The following is an 18496-nucleotide window of genomic DNA, read 5'->3' as shown; positions in this document are numbered from 1 at the left end:
GGGACTGCCTTCCCTGCAGGATTCTGGAGTGGAAATCCCACCTGGGTGTCAAGTTCTGCTCTACTGGTGCCCTGGGACACAATTTGGACCAGAGATGTTTCTGTTCATGTAGTGACAGGCACAGTGCTAAAGTGTGAATCCTTTTTTTGTCTGTAGGGCTCATGGCACAGTCCATTTTTAACTTTTAAGAATATTCTGGTAAAAATAAAAAAAAATAAAAAAGAAAAAAGAAAAAAAGAGAACAGAACCAAAGCATGTTTTTCTCCATTACCATAAAGAGGGCTTGTGAATGCATGGTATTAGTATCCCAAAAGCTATTAAACTCCTTAGTGATGGGAAACAGATGGAAAATAAGACAAAAGAATTCACAACTCATGTTAGACTGAATTGAATTCCTTTAATTTCACACAATGAATAACATATGAATAGGATTAACTTTTTTTTTTTTCTTTTTTTTTTTTGTTAAGTGCTCTATACTGTGCTAACCTGATTTGGTAGCGAAAAGACTGAGCTTTGTTTTAGAAAAAAATGTTTAAAAACCAACATCTAAGATCATGAAGGAGCATGACATTAAAGCATGCCAGATGTATCTAAGCCTCAAAGAACATCAAGTCCATATCCATTTTTAAATGTACAAAAATGCTTCATGAATAAAAACTGTTACAAAAAGAACATTTCAAACAATGTACAAGTTTTTTTCTTGCCTCTATATTCAATAAAATACAAATACATTTTTTTGCTCTAAAATATGTTTACATACAATCAAAGTAGAACATGCAAATTACACTTTAAAAAAGGCTTTTAAAAACCACTTATGAATACAAACTAAAAATTAGCCAGCACGACTTATAGAACAATCTTGTGCCCCATTTGTTTGATTTTTTAATTTTTTGAAATACAGTATATACATATTTAACACTTCATGTGCATTTATTATTTAAGAAATAGCTTAAAAAAATAAAGAAAAAGAAAAGTAAAACAAATCAACAGGGGATTGAACTGCTTCCCCATGTTGTCCAATTGGCAGCTCTTTTCATGTTTTTATATTTTTTTCTTTTTCTTTTTTTTTCTATGTAGTGTTTTGTACAACCTAGGCAGGCATCTTAAGGAGATCTCCAATATGTGTCTTTTGTTGAAATGTGCTTCTAATTATCTTAGAACTGCTGCACCCCTGTTTTTGGATAATATAGAAGGAAGAGGCATTACAAGGGTAAGATGTTTGTTTTCTCAGTTCAGAAAACCATCTTGGTTTTGTTTTTTTTCCCCTTTTTCCTGTCTTTTTTTTTTTTTTTTTTTTAAGTTGTTCTTTTTACTTTTCAGGATGCTCCTTAAACGGGCTTAAGTGCAGTCCTGAATCAGGGCCTGTGAAAATAAGAGCTGGGAAAATCCTTGTGTATGGAACAGCAATTTCTGTTCATTTGGTGTATTACTGTAGTGCTCAGAAGCCCTAGTGATGCACCCGTACTTCATTGCACCAGATGCTACACAAAAAAACACAAGGAAAATATTCTACATGAAGGGTCCAAAGCATTGCTGACAACTGGAAAGTCATGGGCCATGCTGTAGGATACCCAAGTAGCTGACGACTATTCTCACTTATTTTTTAAATAAATTTATGGTTTTTTATGTTTTTCCCCCCCTGGTTTTTTTTTTTGACAGTTATCCAAAAACATGCAAGGTGCTTCACAGTAAAATTTGATATTGAAGGGCTCAAGAAACTGGCAGCATGAAGGTCTTGGAGACACAAGTGGTCATGTTTTGTTTTTTTTCTCTCTCCTCGCACACTTATCCCCATTACTGGTTTTACACTTGGTTGAGGAATAGAAGACCCACAGAGAAGATGCAAACCCGTGGCCTCACTTCATATGGCTCAAAGCCACGTGATTTTTTTTGTGTGTTTTTATTGAAGCATGCTCAGATGTGTGCTAATCTATGACACAGCAGAGGTGTTTGAAAGGTCTTTTTGGTCTTAGTAAGCAAAAGGGTTTTCTCCCCAGTTTTATACAGTTCTCGGAAATGTGTGGAGAGAATTTAGAGAGTTCCTCAGTAAATCTTCCTAGTGGTAGGGGAAAAAAAATCAAAAAGCTCATTACTGGAATATTGTTGGGTAATAAACTGCAGGAGTGGGATTTTAGCCTTAAGCCCTAAAACTAAATCCTTTATGATCTGCATGTAGTACATCGCCTTATAATATTATTCTGTCAGCAACTTGCTTATCATCTTTATAGACTATGCAACATGCAGAACACAAATTCTGAGTGCCATCTAACAGTGTTTTCAGTCTGCTCTTTATGACATTAACAAGCTAACTTTCCTCTCAGCCACAGGGCCGGCTGCACAAAGGTGTTTTGTGGACAAACAGCCAAGGCTCTTTTGCTGCAGCACAACACTCTACCAGCACCTTCTTACCATGAAAAACCAACCTTGGGTGCCTGGACCGAGCCCATCCCGAGCTGACAGCTTGCAGTTACCAAGTCTTGAACTCTGTCCTTAGTTTCTGTAGGACGAAAAGGACCTCTTCATGTTTTCCCTCAATGGAGGGTCTGTGGGGCTGTACCCTCTGAGTGGATGCTCTCCTCAAACACTGTGTCTCTAGCAGCATTTTGGATAGCACTTTTTGGAAAGATAAGAGTATAATTTTTTTTTTCCCCAAAGCTCAGGAGCATGGGAGGCAGCCACTCAGTTATCCTTCCCTGAGGGGGTTGTATCCCAGCACGTCCAAAGAGGTCCAACCCAAATCCAGCACTTATTGGCACTCTGACCCCTCTTGAAGCCATGATGGGTGTTCAGTGACAGAATTTGTTCCCTTCAGGCCTTTTTCTCCACTCACCACACACTGAAATGTCCTTCAATGCTAATAAAGACATCACTGGAGATAAAACTAAGGATAAGTTGTTGTTTGGCTTAGTTTCAGCTACCTGGAATACCAAACATATGTTTTTTTCTGTCATTTTAACTGACACTTTCACCTACTTTGAGGCTCAAATGAGATTGGAAAAATTAAAATATATTTCTAAATTAACTAAACCTCAATCCAAAGCTTTTCAAGGAAGAAGTGAGGAGCTCAGTGAGGTTTAAGCATTTTTTTCCTGCAGGTCTACAGCTTCAGTCAGTAACACTGTGCTAATTCAAGAGAGCTGAAAAGCAAAATTGTTTGTAACAGAACGAGCAACCATCCAATTTATTTCTAAGCTGCATTAATTGGAAAAAAAAAGCACAAATGCGTATGATGCACAATGCAAAACAAAAATTGGAAACAAAATTCTGCGATCCCTCTTATCAGTTTTAAGGAGTTAGGATCTCAAGATTTGTTCCAGTCTTAAAAAACAAAAAAAATAAAAATACATCCCCTGTTCCAGCTCCCCGACGCAATCCTATCCCCAAATGTATTCAGTTTTAATAAGCTAAGGTGCTATCACAGAAGAAAAATCAGTCTCTAAAAAATAACGAGTTGTATGTTTACAGTGTTCCTCTAACACCATAGTCTTGATATGATTTTTGTAAATAAATAACAGAATAGAAACACAATATTTTTTGTGGGGACTTTTTTTGTTGGGTTTGTTGGTTTTTTTTCTTCTTTTTTGTTTTTTTTGTGTGTTTTTTTTTGTTGTGGTTTTTTGGTTTCTTTTTTTGATTTTTTTTTTTTTTTTTTTTTTTTTTTAGTGTCGTGCTATATGAAGTTTCCTTGGCAATAAACCAATTCAAGATTTCTCAAGAAAGGGAATAACAAGTTGGCTTGTGAACCATTAAATAATTCCAATCCCCACTCCCTTGCTGTAATCTTCCCTTTCTGTTCTTATTTTAATATCCATCTTCACATGCCAGGTGTTGAGTGTACTGCAGGACATTAAAAAGAAATGATACAAAGTTGAAAGTACCTATTTCAAATTTCAACAATTAACTTTTTTTTTTTTTCTTTAAAAGCATTGACACTGCAATGGAACAGCTTCCTGTTCAGTCTTTGTTTTAGCTAAACATTTTAACTGGGCTGTGGAAATGGAGCTTGGGTATTTTACCCAAGTTAAATCAATGGTTAACGGACAACTCGAATGAGAAATGTACAATTTGAACTGACCATTTAAAGAGACGATTTGTCACACACAGTTTGCATCCATGCAGACTGAGAGGTTTATAATTACATTATGTACAAAAAAAAAAAAAAAAAAAAAAAAAAAATTACTTTTTAGTTTATTAAGGCAACCACAACTTGGAGAACGTGTCCAAAGTGGCATTAATACAATTGCAGTGGTGATACCCTTTGAACATTTTTATTTCTATTTTCAGATAAGAACACTTATTCCTTTTAATTTTTAAGAAATAATTGCCAAGAAAGGACCTATTATTGATAGGGTCTGTTCTATAGTTTTTTTTTAAACAATCTACTTTATCTATTTTTTTAAAAGATAATATCAAGGCATTGCTAAACAACGCAAATTATTCGGATACTGGGTTTCCCTTCAGTTTCACTGGGAATTGCAGGTGGTAAAAATGGGTAGGTTTGGGCCCTGTCTTTTTACTCAATTTTTTAAGTTCTTTTTTTTTTTTTTTTTTCTTTTTTTTTTTTGTTTTTTTTGTTCTTTTTTTTTTGGTGATTTTGTTCATGTTTACTATAACTCTATTCCCCAGAAGTGTCTTGCTGTTCTCTACTCATATGTACCGAGCATCAAAACAACTTGGCTGATGGATGACCCCTTTTTCACATGCCATTGCCAAGTTGCTTCATATAAACATGCTATCGTAACTGAATATCCATGTATACCTTATTTTAAATGCTGTGGTATTCCATCGGTCCTTGGGATAGCACTCGGAATGAGTGTGCACGCGTGTAAGGCTCTAATTTTCTATTGCCTATATTGCAGCTAGTTGTAACTAGGCAAGTAAATGAGAAAGAAACATATAGTTCTAGCAGGAGTCAGGCACTTTGGGTTATGCTGTCCCAAAGCCTGGTAGGTATGTAAAAAAAACTGGAAAAAAAAAAAAATTCAAACAGATTATAACCCACATCACAGTTGAGAAAATTACACTATTTTTTGTAAGGTTTTTTCTTTCTTTCATTCTTTCTTTCTTTCTTCCTTTCCTTTTTTTTTTTTTTTAATTTTTTTTTTAACAGTGATTTCTGCTATGGTAAAGTTACTCTTAGTTTCACCTGGCCTGCTAAACAGAATCAGAGTCGAGCACGCCGCCCCTAGTGACAACGTTCAGCTCCTTGCGAGGATGACTTCCCACCTCCGGGTACGGTACGAGAACAGCAATGCTGAGATTCAGATTAGTTTTGGAAACTCTGCAGAGTAGATGCTTTTTTTTTTTTTACCAGCTTTCACACACATCCCCCTCCCCTCTATCCCCCACCTTTCCCCGCACCCTTTCCCCCTTTTCCCTTGGAGGGTGGGCTTGGGTCAAAGCGATGAAGAGGAAGATGCGCGCCCCGGCTGGCAGAGCTCTCTGCAGTGAGTTCTGGCTGCTGGAGGGACGGGTGAGTCCGGTGCTGCCGAAGGGGCCAAACGGACAGCGCACCTCCCGTCCCTCCGCCCTGGCGTGCTCCGCCACTGGCACCCGACGTCCGACGAGGTGCCCCGGCCTTAGGGAAGGCCTTCGCTTTCGCTCCCCCTGCCCTTCCGGTACCGCTTCACTTTCACGTCCTCCTCCTCCTCCTGCGGGGACTTGTTTTTTCTTTTCCCAACCCGGGGCGCCCGGGGTAGAGGGAGAGGGAGTGGAGGGGGTGGAGGAGGAAGAGGAGGCGGCAGGGGTGGTGTCTCTCGAGCCATGTGTATGACAGCCTCGATGGTGGCCATGATAGTATCTTGAGTGGCTGCTTGCTCCAATATCAAAGGATTGAGTGTTGGTCTCTGACCTCTTTTGCTGGGAAGGTCAATGCATTTTTCCAGAACGGGCATTTGGTCTCTGGAGTCTTCGTCGAAGGAAAGGGGCTGCTTCCGAGGACGACCCCTCCGCTTCTTGACGAAGTTATTGCCTGTCTTTGATTGTCTCTGCAGCCGCTTGGCTTTCAGGATCTTGTTCACATGATCCAGGTTCTTCTTCGTGGACAGGATCTTGGTGTAGTTGCACATCTTGCGCACCTCGCACTGGATTGCTTCGATTTCACGGCGCTTGAACCTTTTCTTCAGTGGTGAGCTGGCTGTTGGGAGACAAGCAGAGAAACAGGGATAAGTCAAGCAACAGTGACTGGAAACTCTTCTTTGAATCCTTTCAGATTCATGAGGAGGAGATGGAAACACAACTTTCATATTAAGCAGTCTTCCCTCTCCTAAAGAACCAAACCTTTTCTACCACAATATTTTACCAAGGGTTTGCTTCCTTCTCATTTCTAAACCTCTAGCTGGAGTGAAGGGAGCTTAGCATAGCTGGATCATCTTAACTATTAAAACTTTCTACATCCTAAAGATGTAATCCTGATGTCTTCACCCCAGCCTTTAATTCTTGTCATGAATGCCAGTTAGTATGAAAAGTGTTTGTTACTGAAACTAGTGGGCAGAGACAAGCTGCGTGGGTCACTTCATCTGTGGCAAATTCATGTGCCTGGGTTTCTGTACTATCATCTCTGCAGATACAAGCTGAAATTACTCAGTCATATAATTGACTTTAATAGCCCCCAAAGTAAGCTTTCTCCTGGTTCAGATCACTTACTTTAGATCTGAATGAAGTCCAAAGTAGTTAAGTCTCTTGCCAAGGTCACATCGTGAGTCATTGTCAGAGCTGGAAAGAGTACCCAGCATTTCTTGGCTCCTGGTCCTTTGCTTAGGACACGAGACCTTGCTTGTTTTGCCTAAATTGTCTCATTGTCCTTTACTGAACATGGCATCTGTTCAGAGTTCAGGATTTGCACACAGATTAGAAGTAACTACCCCTTTGTGAGGGAAACAGAATGTATTAATTCTGCTTTTGCAATAACTGGTGCTCCCTTTCACTCCTAACATATCCGTTCTGCACTGCTAGAAAAGAAACGATGGAGCTCAGAATTTCTTTTTGGTGAAGAATAAAACATCCCACTAAATTAACCTCAGCCCACATCTACTTGCAAAGTTAATTTACACCTGACTGTCAAGCAGTCATTTGGGTTTGAAATCCTTGAAGTTTCCCGAGCAGACAAGATTTCGAGAAAGGTTCATCTGGGGGTTATCACTCCCTTCACGGCTAATCTTCTAGCAGTAGTTTAAATAAAGTTGCCATTGTAGTATTTTCTGTAGATAACCAGGAGCTGTCAAGTGGGAGAATTTCCTCTTGCCCTCTATAGGCTATGACAGATTCAGCATATAAACCTCATTCACTGGCCTCCCCTCTTGGAGAAACATAAACTATTGGCTCTTATACTACCATGTTGCTTGGATTCAGTGAAGAGCTTGCGTAAACAAACCCAAGTTACAATGTAAGAAGTAGGAGTGAGTCATAAACAAAACACAGACATATGCTCTCTTATAAATAAAGACCTGGGATGGCCAACTTCCCAAAGTCTGGTTTTCATTAATTACAAAACAAAATACATTTTCCATATGTAACCCACTCCCCACACCAAAAAGAAAAATAAAACACACTTGCAGTCACAAAGGACAAAGGAAAAGAGGAATGCAGTCATTCTGGTACCAGAGGAAAAGAGAAAGGAAATGAAATATCCAAGTTGCTGAGGAGAAGCTAATTAGTTGCACAGAATTCCTCCCAAGTAGGTCACCCCTAAAAACTGTGGATGCAAGGTCCCTAAAGGCAAGTGGCAGTGAGCTGTTTCTCAGAAATTTGATCAAAAAAGGTTAAATCCCTGTCATAGAAAATGATTGCTCTCATCTGTCCTTACTGGTGATTGACATAAAGAGTCCCAATATCTTCAGCCTTAAGCATGCAAATACTTTGAGCCCCTCCCAGATCCTGAGAGTAGCATAAGGTCAGAAGATCTGAAAAATCAAGCATTTGGCACACTCTTCACATTTGCTGTCCACCTTCTGCCTTTTATTGCTATTGCCTTTTTTTTTTTTTTTCCCCTTAATTCTCATATTTGAGATGTAATTTCCTTTTTTTTTTTTTTTTGTTTTTTTTTTCCGAGAAAGTAATGCTGATTTTTTTTTCAGCTGATGATGAGATATTTAGCAGAAGTACAGGAACACTTGCAGGTTCATGATGATACCAGGAGATTTGGCTTTACTGTTAATTTTCTCTGGAAAGAAAGTAAGCCAAAGGACAGGAAGCAGATCTGAAATAAAGCATTAGCCAAGGACCTGCAAAGATTTTATGTATTTACTGAGATTTATCTGTAGCCAGTTGTTTCTGCAGATTAGTGTTACCACCTGATCGTGGTCAATGGAGACCTGGTGTATACAGACGGTAGAGGATGACCTTCATTTCTCAAATGGGAACTCAAAGAAATTCAAGGGAACCACACACATCTTTTTGATGTCCTGATACTGGACAAGAACAACACAACACTCCTGCCCATCCTGAAATCCATGGAGTACCTTAGGCACTCAAGAGTTCACTCAGGCTGAGTACCCTCAGTGCAGTCTCTGGTGAAGAGGCAGACTGGAGGTGAGGTGCCCGACTGGAGCAAACGAAGGCTCTTACTTTCTGCCAAACTGCTCTCTCAGTGTCTTCCTTCATGTTTAGATAATTTTTTTTTCTCTCAAAAAACTTTGCAAGCTGACAGTATGTTTCTCTTTTTTTGCAATGAAACTCATTTTCTCATCTAGAAAAAAAATTCTGTACTGTTCTACGCCAGCTTACTGCACTAATTTTTCCTTCATTAATGCTTTGGGGTGTTTATGACTACTAATAATGCTTTTGCTTTTCTTCCTAGCAAGCCTCTGAACTTGCAGGCTCTAGAAAGCATTTGAGTTCTGTTACACTCTGCCAATAGTCAGAATGCATGCACTGAATGAGTAAATATCCTTTCAAGTCAGGCTTTTTAAATGAGATATTAGGAAACTCAATGTTATTTTGACTATTAAGTGTTAGGGACATCTGATTCTGGATTTGGTGTAGGGAGACTGTGCGGAAAGAGTCTGATAGGTCTGCAGGGGGAAGATTTGATGAGGTGTGCATATGACAAAATATCAGGGAGATCTGCCAAAGTAAACCACTATTGAAGTGAGAGCCATTAGGTGTTATCAACTCATCTGGAAGTTCTTGGTGAGCAATCTTTGATATAAAGTACTTTCCTATATTGACATGTGATATACTGCTCTGCTGAAAAACAAAGCTAAGTATTAATCTTTTCCATTTTCTTCAGACAGACCCTTCCCAACCCTAGACCCAAGTTAGTCTGCACTGGTTTTAAGTTTTGTTTTTCTGGTCGTGCACATATTTTGCTATTTACATATGGAAACGTTGCAAGACTTCTGTCTTGCTCTATTTGGTGGAACTCATTTAGAAGGGGTTGAGGAGGCGAAGAGGAACAGTAACTCTGTGTCTGCATGCAGGCATTTGAAAAGGGGAATGTGCTCCTATGGAGATGATACAACATGTGGCAAATGCCAGGCAGCAGGGATGCACAGGGGGAACACTTTTTTGCCTGGGAATACAGATCTCCCTACACCTCCCCAGGCTGCATGGCCACACGCTGCCTTCACAAAGGCCAGAGGCCATTTTTTTTGGCAAAATCAAGCCCAAGGTACAGAGAAATTAGAAACCTGTGATGCAGCACAAGCGCTTGTACTTTTCCTTTGTCCTTTTCACACTGTCCAAACAACCTCACCTAGCTTCCCCAGACAACCAAGAACCAATGTTGGACTCAAAACACAGCCTTACACATTTAAAATAAGGCACATGGAGGTCTCAGTGTTCCTCCCTTCCTTGGGGTACACCTATGAAATGAGGGTCAGTCCCACAGTTTGAAGTGGCCATGGGCATGCCAGGAAGTCATGCAGGATTCATGGGATGCTGCAAAGAGCTTCTGAGGCACAGAGAAAAATCTCTGGCAAAAATATACATTTCCAAGGGTAGACTGGAAGTGGCTGAAGGATACACTCCAGCAGAGTGATGGTGACCAAGGTGAGTCCAGGTAGATCAGACCACTCTGGACATTCTCCACAGGCCCCCTAACATTATTCTGGATGGCTGTTAAGTCTGAAGCTCTAAAATCCTTATTACTGCTTGTCATTCTCCATCTCTTTGGAGCTGCCTGAGGCCATTTGCAAGAACATGGCACAAAGAAGACTGTTTGCTCAAAGCTGGGCTCAGTTTGTTCACTTGGTTTGAATGGAGGAATTTTCAAAGAGCTCCCTATTAATTACAGGAAACCCATAGCACTGTCCTGTTTTCCCATTAACACAGTTTCTTTCAGATTTCAACTTAATTATTTCAACATCTGGGCTACAGATAAACCAACGATTTAATTAGACTTCTGAAAATGGAAAGAATGAACTATGTAGTCAAGCATACACTTTCATCTTGAGACGGATCATAAAATATTTGTGTGCTTTCATTCTCTGCTGCTTTAAAAATCTGTCCTTAGTTTATATATAGGAAAGTATTAAAGACAAAACAGATAGAAAAATTTATCTTTATGGAGGGTATTCTACAGCATGGAACCTTTCTTTTCACTATTCATTCAGGAAATGAGAGGGGAATCAAAATGAGTGCATTGAAACAGCACTTTAAATTGAATAATTACATATGTTATCATTCTGTAAATCAGTGATACAAATGTGGTTTTTGTGAAGGTGGCATCAAAAGTTTCACGAGACTGTGAAACTCCCAGAGGCTGTATGTAAGGCAGTGTACTGTGGGTCACCCACTCATTGGAACTTAAGACACAATGAAAGATTAACTTCTCTTTCCATGCCCATAACAAGGTGTGATGACTTGGCTCAATTTCCAACAGTATAACAACATCACTTGTCTGATCTGATTCAAAACAGAGGCACAAAATATAAGACAGGCATGCAGTTCTGACTTATTTAATCTGATATTTTAAAGTACTATTCATTTCCCCATACAATTTCACATTTGCAAGACAGAATATAACACTAAAACCACTAAAGTATGCGGCAAAAAAATCTTATCTGCTCCTTAGGTATTTGCTGTGCATTTGGTATGTTCATGCTACAGGGACGGGAACATTCAGATAAATAAGGAAGGAAACTCATAGTCCTACTACAGAACCCCCTGCTAGACCATACAGGCTACTTGTGTCCTCATTATTGCACGAGTTTGGTGGCATGTGGGTGAAATAGATTTGATATGCCAAGATACAATCACAGTAAGGAAGTGTTAGAAAAATTACAGCTTGATTATCACATTAGATATGCACATTTGCAGCTACTCATCCAATCAGAAAGAGCAGTGCAGTTCCAGAAGAAAGAAGACGGGGAAGAAATAGAGGGTAAGGAGGGAAACAGCATTACCTGCTTCAGATGTTGCTGCTGATGAAGGTAGGAGAGATAATACTGGACTTGGCATTGCAACACTGTCAACAGCTGCTGGTTTCCTTCTGGTCATCACGTTACAGGCAGAACTTTCCATTTTACCATGAAGTGAAGTCTGGTCTGCTTTTAAGTGGGGACCTGCAATACCTGGGGAAGGAAATAAAATTTGGATGAATATCGATAAAGTAACATGTTTAGAGGATATCTGAAAAAAGAATAGTCAGTTATTGCTGGTTATGCTGATTTATGTCCATATTTCCTTGTTTATGTACCTGTAATACAGTCTTGATACTAGCAAGGATCACCATTGTTATTTGTTTTTGATAACTTTGCTGTAGGACACACCATCACTGGTCTCTACAAACAATGGTAAACCAAAAAAGAAAGAAAAAAAAATCCACATTACTACTTTTCCTTCTAAAAAACCTGCATACACCCTGATGTATGTATAAAGAGAGACATGTTTCATATCTCTATTTAGTGGGATCGACTGTTTGTCATTCCTTGGGTAGTTTATTCTCCACACATTCCTACATGCTTCTCTTCTATAAACACCTCACTTAGTGGGTATTTCATCTGGGTAAGGAACAGGCATCAGGAACAATGTCAATATGTAATTCCCTATCTAAAGCACATTATACTCACTTCTCAGAAATACCCTCCCTGGTTAAAATTTACCTTAAAACTCATCAAAGAGAAGGGAGTTAAAAAAGAACTTCTTTGTCATACATTTTTTTATCTGGAGTTTACAATGCAGAATAATAAATGAGTAGTAGAAATAAGCCAAAGAGGTCAAATATTCCAGAAAAAAAACCCCAAAAATTATACACTTATGTCTGGTAGATTCCTCCCTTAACAATGTTTTTGAAACTGTCATATTTTGTACCTGTTTGGTTTGACTGTAAATGTGTCAGATTTAAACTGCTGCGATTCAAATTTGAAAACCTCTCCCAGTCTCTGTGAAGCTGAGCTTCAACTTGATGAGGACAGCTATAGGATTATCTCAAAGATAATCTGTCATAAATTCCTTTCCTTTTCAAACCTCTACCTGCATGTGTGCCTCAGATAAAATGCATCAGATTTTGGCAATTAAATTATACAGAGATATAAAAAAGCCATGGAGCAACTAAGGTTGGAAGGGTCCCCTTGAGACCATCTAGTCCACTCCACCCTGCTCAAACAGGGTCAGCCAGAGCAGGTTACCCTGACTATGTCTGGTCAGTCTAGAATATCTCCAAGGAGACTCCACAACCTCTCTGTACAATCTGTTCATCCTCACAGTAAAATTTTGTTGTTCAGACATAACCTATGTTTCAGTCTGTGCCCACTACCTCTTGTCCTATCCCTGTGCACCACTGAGAATAGTCTGGAACCACCTTCTCTACTCTTTCCCATCAGATATTTGCATACATGGATAAGATCCTCCTGCATATCTTTCTCCTTGCCCTTACTGGAATGACATTTCCCCTCTTCTGCTCCTCAGGGTCCTTTCCTGATCATCACAGCCTTTCAAAACCAGCCAGGACTGGCCTCACAATGATGCCAACCAGCACCTTGGATGCATCCTGCCAGATCCCATGAACTTATGCATGTCCAGTTTGTTTAACTGTTCCCCAATCTGATCCTCCTCCACCAAGAATAAGTTTCCTTTCCTCACCTGTCTCAGGGGCCTGTGACTCTCAAAGGCCGGTTTTACCAGTAGAGATCAAGGCAGACAAGACAATGAACACCTCAGTCTTCTCCTGGTCTTTTCCCACCAGGGTCCCTGTTTCATTCAGCAAGGAGCCCTAGGCTACTTTTTCACTGTTTATGTGCCTGTAGGAACATTTCTTGGTGCTCTTCTGCCCTAGATTCAACTCCATATAGAACTTTGGCTTCCTAAGCCCTTCCGTGCATACTTGGGCATTGGAATTCTCTGTGCCAATTCCCTTTTGCTTCCTTTTTGTATCTGACATTGCTCAGGAACTTCTTGGTCATTCATGAAAGTCTCCTGACACCTTTACCTGTTTCAATTTACCACTCTGATCTGGTTTGGTGTAATCCCAGTGCCAGGCCAGCAGCAAACCACCCTGCACAGCAGGTCAGGTCAGCACATGGGGGCCTTTATCCCCTGTGGCAATGAACACCCACTGCACCTGGATAGCACCTGGTTGTTTCCCAAAAGCTCTCCACAAGTACTCTGACAGCTCCAGCCATAGAATCATTAAGTCCCACATGCCCCAAGCACTGCCAAGGCCACCAATAACCCATATCCAGAAATGACACATCCACATGGCTTTTAAATCCCTCCAGAGATGGGGACTCCATCACTTCCCTGTGCAGCTGTACCAGGGCTCAACAGCCCTTTCCCTTAAGAAATATTCCCTAATATCCAATCTAAACCTTCCTTGGAACAACTTGAGGCTGTTTCCTCTTCTTCTATCACTTTTTCCCCAGGATCAGAGCCTGACCTCCACCTGTCAGGGAGTTGCAGAGAGTCAGAAGGTCCCCTCCGAGCCCCCTTTTCTCCAGGCTGAGCCCCATCAGATCTCTCAGCTGCTACTGGTGCTCCTTTCCTAGAAGATCAAGAAGATCTCAAAGCAGAGTAAGAAACAGCTCTACAAAGTCTGTTGGCTGTACTCAGCCACTCCAGATGCCAACCAAAAATTCCTTGTATATATATTCCTTCATAGCTGCTTGGAGCTGCTATGAATAGTCCCTACCTTTGCTTCTGGCCCATGAAATGAGAAATATCAGATCTACGGGCTACCTCAGAAAACATGGAAAAGATCTCTATCAGAGAGAGGCACAGAACTGCTCTGGTGAGAGGAGTCTGAAAGACAGGGCTACAGAGTAGATCAGTTTGGAATAGATGAACCTGATGAACCCACGACTTGATATATCAGCCTGTGGACTTAAGGAAGGCAAGAGCTCTGAGTGCAGAAATAGCCATGAGTGAGACAGTATTACAGGTCATGGCTTGGTGGAAATACAGGAATCTCTGCCTATTAAACTACACATCCTCCCAGAGCCTCAAACCTGGTATTAAGCATCTCAAATTGTATCCATTAAACTTCAATCTCTCTCTGCTCGGCTTCTCTAGCGCAAATGAGAACAATAATACACCCCTCATCTCAAGAGCAGTCCTGTGAAAATAAAATTATCAACATTCATGAAACATTCATCTATTCATACCAAGGCTTAGAAATGTGGAATAAATGAGACATGATGTCACGCACTGAATAGCAAGAGGAAAATCCAGCTACCAAATAGCTGTTCATTAGGTGAGCTCTGTACGTTGAATAAAACAGTGTCCCACAGAATAACCGGGACATTTGGCTAGGTAATTACACCTGTGGGATCTCACCACCGTGGAACTGTGCATATGCAAACCTGAGGTTTCACCAGTGCTTGAGTTCGTGCCTTAACATTATTTATTCATGAACGCAGTTGGTGCACAAGAAATGTGCGTTTCTGGGTGCGTGTATCAATACACATACACATATATGCACGTGCATATGGTACATAATAATGCTAACAACCTCATAAATTCAACATCTGGCTCTAATTAAACTGAAGGGCCTCTATAAAGAGCCGTATGAAAACATGCAGCTGTAACCTGTTGACCTCTATTGATAAAAAAAAAAAAAGAAAAAAAGTCTGTGAAGCTGTGTTTCAACATATCAAGGGACAGTCATTCATTTTTTCAAAGGTAATCCCTCACAAACCACTTATCCTCTCAAATCTCTACCTGCACACAGTGTTTGCATTAGGGACCTTGATTTATGGATTCCCACTCCTTGGATGGAGAGGCCAACTTCCTGTTGCCGTGGTTACTTGGATCTTGGTTCAAGGTTAAACTACTCCCAAATCAAAATCAGTGGCAGGCACAGCATCCAACAGCCAGGTTATTGACTACCCTAGGATGCTTAAAGGTCAAAGACCAAAGTGCTGCTTACTGCCTTTGGGGTGAGTCAATATTTTCAATATTTTTATTCTGTTTCTTCTGAAGAAGTAGTTGCTGCTCAATTACCACCTATCTGGGTTTAGCAAGGTCATACAAATCATTGAGGAAAATCCTCCCCCTACAGAAGAGATACAAATGTAATGAATTACTTCAAAGTCTATATGGCCCAACTTCAGCTCATCACTGGTGAATCATGGGTTTGGACGTCTGTCTTTTGTTTTAGGGGCTTGGATTCTTCAGCCTGTATCACTCACCTCACTGAAAATCTCATCTAAATTGAGGAAGAGGAGGAATTTATCGATCTGGAGAAGCCAATAAGGAAGAATCATTAGTTTTCTTTCATGGATACCAAAATGCAGAGGCTCAGAGGCACCATTGGAAACCCACAGAAGCGAAGCAATTTGCTCACAAGGCTTTGATGCACTCTGCAGTAGTGGAAGGTCTATTCCTTGAGTGGATGGACCTGCTGGTGGGGTACCATCACCTTTTGTTGGACTTTTTCTTCTCATATGGATTGCTCTGTGCAGAAGGCCTTATGGAAGAGAAGGACCTAATTTAACCCATCCATGAACCAGGTGAAAACAAATCATTTGCAACATCACCACAGGAGAGTCAGAGTTTAAAATTCACACACACACATTCATTATGCAGTATATTTTATCCTTTGCCACTGCTCCAGAAAGAGAAGATGCTCAAAGGGCTGGAGCACCTTTGCTATGGAGAGAGGCTGAGAAGAGCTGAGGTTGTTCAGACTGGAGAAGAAAAGGCTCTGGGGAGACCTTAGAGCACCTTCCAGTATCTAAAGGGACCTTACAAAAAAGCTGAAGAATGACTTTCTGGCACAGCCAGAAAGTGACAGGACAAAGAACTGTTTTAAGTTAAAAGAGGGAAGTTTTAGATTAGATATTGGGAAGAAATCCTTCCCTGTGAGGGTGGTGAGGCCCTGGTACAGGTTACCCAAAGAAGCTGTGGCTGCTCCATCCCTGGAAGTGTCCAAGGCCAGGTTGGATGGGGCTTGGAGCAACCTGGGATAGTGGAAGGTGTCCCTGCCCATGGCAGGGAGTTGGAACAAGATGGTGCTTAAGGTCCTTCCAACCCAAACCCTTCTAGGATTCTATGATGCAAACTGGTGGCCTGATTCCAACTCATCACCTATCTGTTGATCTTTGTGCATTTCCTTCAAATTAGAGCTCTCCTTGTCCGATGAAAGACCCATACCTTAACTCCCCTGAGTCCTACTGATAGCACAGTGTTACATGCACCTGCAAGTGAGCAGTGGGCAGCAAATCAGGGAGGAAATCAATCATTATCTGGGTAATGAGAAAGGGAGGCTTCAAAAGCAAGGGCAAACATAAAGGAGTTTATCAAGAATCTAAAACAGTTATGGCACGATTATAAATAAATAATCAACACAATCACAAGTAAAAGGGCGATTCAGGGGAAGTACAATTCTCATTCAGGGCAGACTGGCAGAAAGCCTGTGTATGAGGGAAGACAATACTGACTTGAAACTGGCCTTTTCTTAAAGATTTATGGCATTCCTCATTCCCTGACTAAGCAACTTATGAGCTCTAATTGATAATTAATACATTAATTTTAAAGGCCTTGTAATTATTGTTATTGTTATTAAGTGCTAACATCACAAGTAATGTCTAACTCCATTGTACCAGGCTCTGTACAAATGGACTAATTAACTCTCCCTGCTTTACTGTTAAATCATGATCACTCTGCTTATTGCATTCATCTGTTTTCTCTCATCTTGTACTTATACAGAAAGGCTCTTGGACAACATTCACCTTTTCTTCTTTAATTTGTATACAGAATCTAGCAAAATGTGCACCCAAGCTGGAACTCTAAGTGCCAGTTCAGAAGAGATAATAAATGTTAATTTGCCATTGGAAAACAGAGAAAATCAGCTGATAAAAATTGATCTTAGTGAAGCTTCTGATAGGGAAGATTTTTCTTCAGAGAGCTCATTGGATTGGATTTGTAATCCCCCCAGATTTCTGGAAATCCACAGCTGTACTTAAATTGTTTATGCCTCTGACCATTGTTATTGGAAAACTCTTACAGACGAATTTTTTTCCTCCCAGTGTCTTTGCACAATGAAGCTACGCAATGCAGCTGTACAGGAATGCACTTCTAAACATGCAGTTAGTCATAATATTTGCATTTTGATAACTCCTCAGTTTGGAATAAAGAACCAGAAGAAACTCCATATCTGGGTGAATCTTTTCTTCAGGCTGGTTTCAAATAAATCAGTCAAAAGTTTGGCATTGCATCATATTCCAGAAGGGAGAACTGAATTACTATGTGATAAATGTAGTTAAGGAAAGTAATTATTCTTCTTAAAGTAATATTATTACCTTTCTAACTTATGGAATTCATTTCCCTGGCTTCTATCTGACGTGTATTATCATTTAAAATAGCTGGTACTTTCAATGTACAGCACTGCTTTTTGGCTTTAAGTCCTTTTATCTTCTTCCCTTTTCCCCCACCACATTAAAAACTTCCAATTTCACCTTTTCTATGAGGAATTTTCTGCAGAACATGTACCCCTGAATAAAATCAAGTTTCTGTAGAATAATAAAAAAAAAAATTAAAAAAAAAAATTACTCCCATTGCCAACAGGCAAAAATTTAACACGTGGAGTCTGCTTTATTTCATTACAGCTATTTTCCTACCTTTTTTTCTTTTTTTTTTTTTTTTTTTTAACGGGATAGCTTTAGAGAAAGAAAGAGGGAGACTGAGAAAGCCATCATTAGATAGATCTTCTGATCTTTATCTTCAGTAGCACAGTCAGAAGAGCTAATGCTATGATGATAGCTTTGAAATCTCTTAGGAATTGAATAAAGAGAAGTGATAGTGATGAACTCCCAGCTAATAAACACAGAGTGCTTATTTCTGCAGAATGATCAATTTCCAGATGTCCTGAGGCTTGTCTGATACAGTTGATTTACTCATTCTCCCTCACTTCACTAATAAAGCTCAAGTCCTACATCAGATTAGAGAAGAGCCAGATTTCTTAAAGGGGCAGGATCAGGGCTGGCATCATGGCACACAAATGCTGGGAGACATATTAATCTCTTCTGCCTCCTCCTATAACCACCAAGCTGTCTTAAACAGCTGCCTTCCTCTGCTGAAATCATACACTTTATCCGCTTTGGGTTAGTACAGTAATACA

General features: G+C 40.1%; 1 protein-coding gene across 1 annotated transcript in view; it reads right to left on the bottom strand.

Annotated features, from left to right (window-relative positions):
* Window positions 1–377: 377 nt before the first annotated feature.
* SETBP1 (SET binding protein 1) overlaps window positions 378–18496 on the bottom strand; it is a 264987-nt gene continuing 246868 nt past the window's right edge. The window contains 2 exon segments of the mRNA XM_050328476.1: window positions 378–6136; window positions 11346–11513. Of these exon segments, the coding sequence (XP_050184433.1) occupies window positions 5580–6136; window positions 11346–11513 (725 nt within the window). The 3' untranslated portion in view covers window positions 378–5579.

Source organism: Myiozetetes cayanensis, unplaced genomic scaffold (genome assembly GCF_022539395.1).
Source record: "Myiozetetes cayanensis isolate MyiCay16 unplaced genomic scaffold, myiCay2020 scf4, whole genome shotgun sequence".
Lineage (NCBI taxonomy): Eukaryota > Metazoa > Chordata > Aves > Passeriformes > Tyrannidae > Myiozetetes > Myiozetetes cayanensis.
This window is presented reverse-complemented; position numbering and strand designations above follow the sequence as displayed.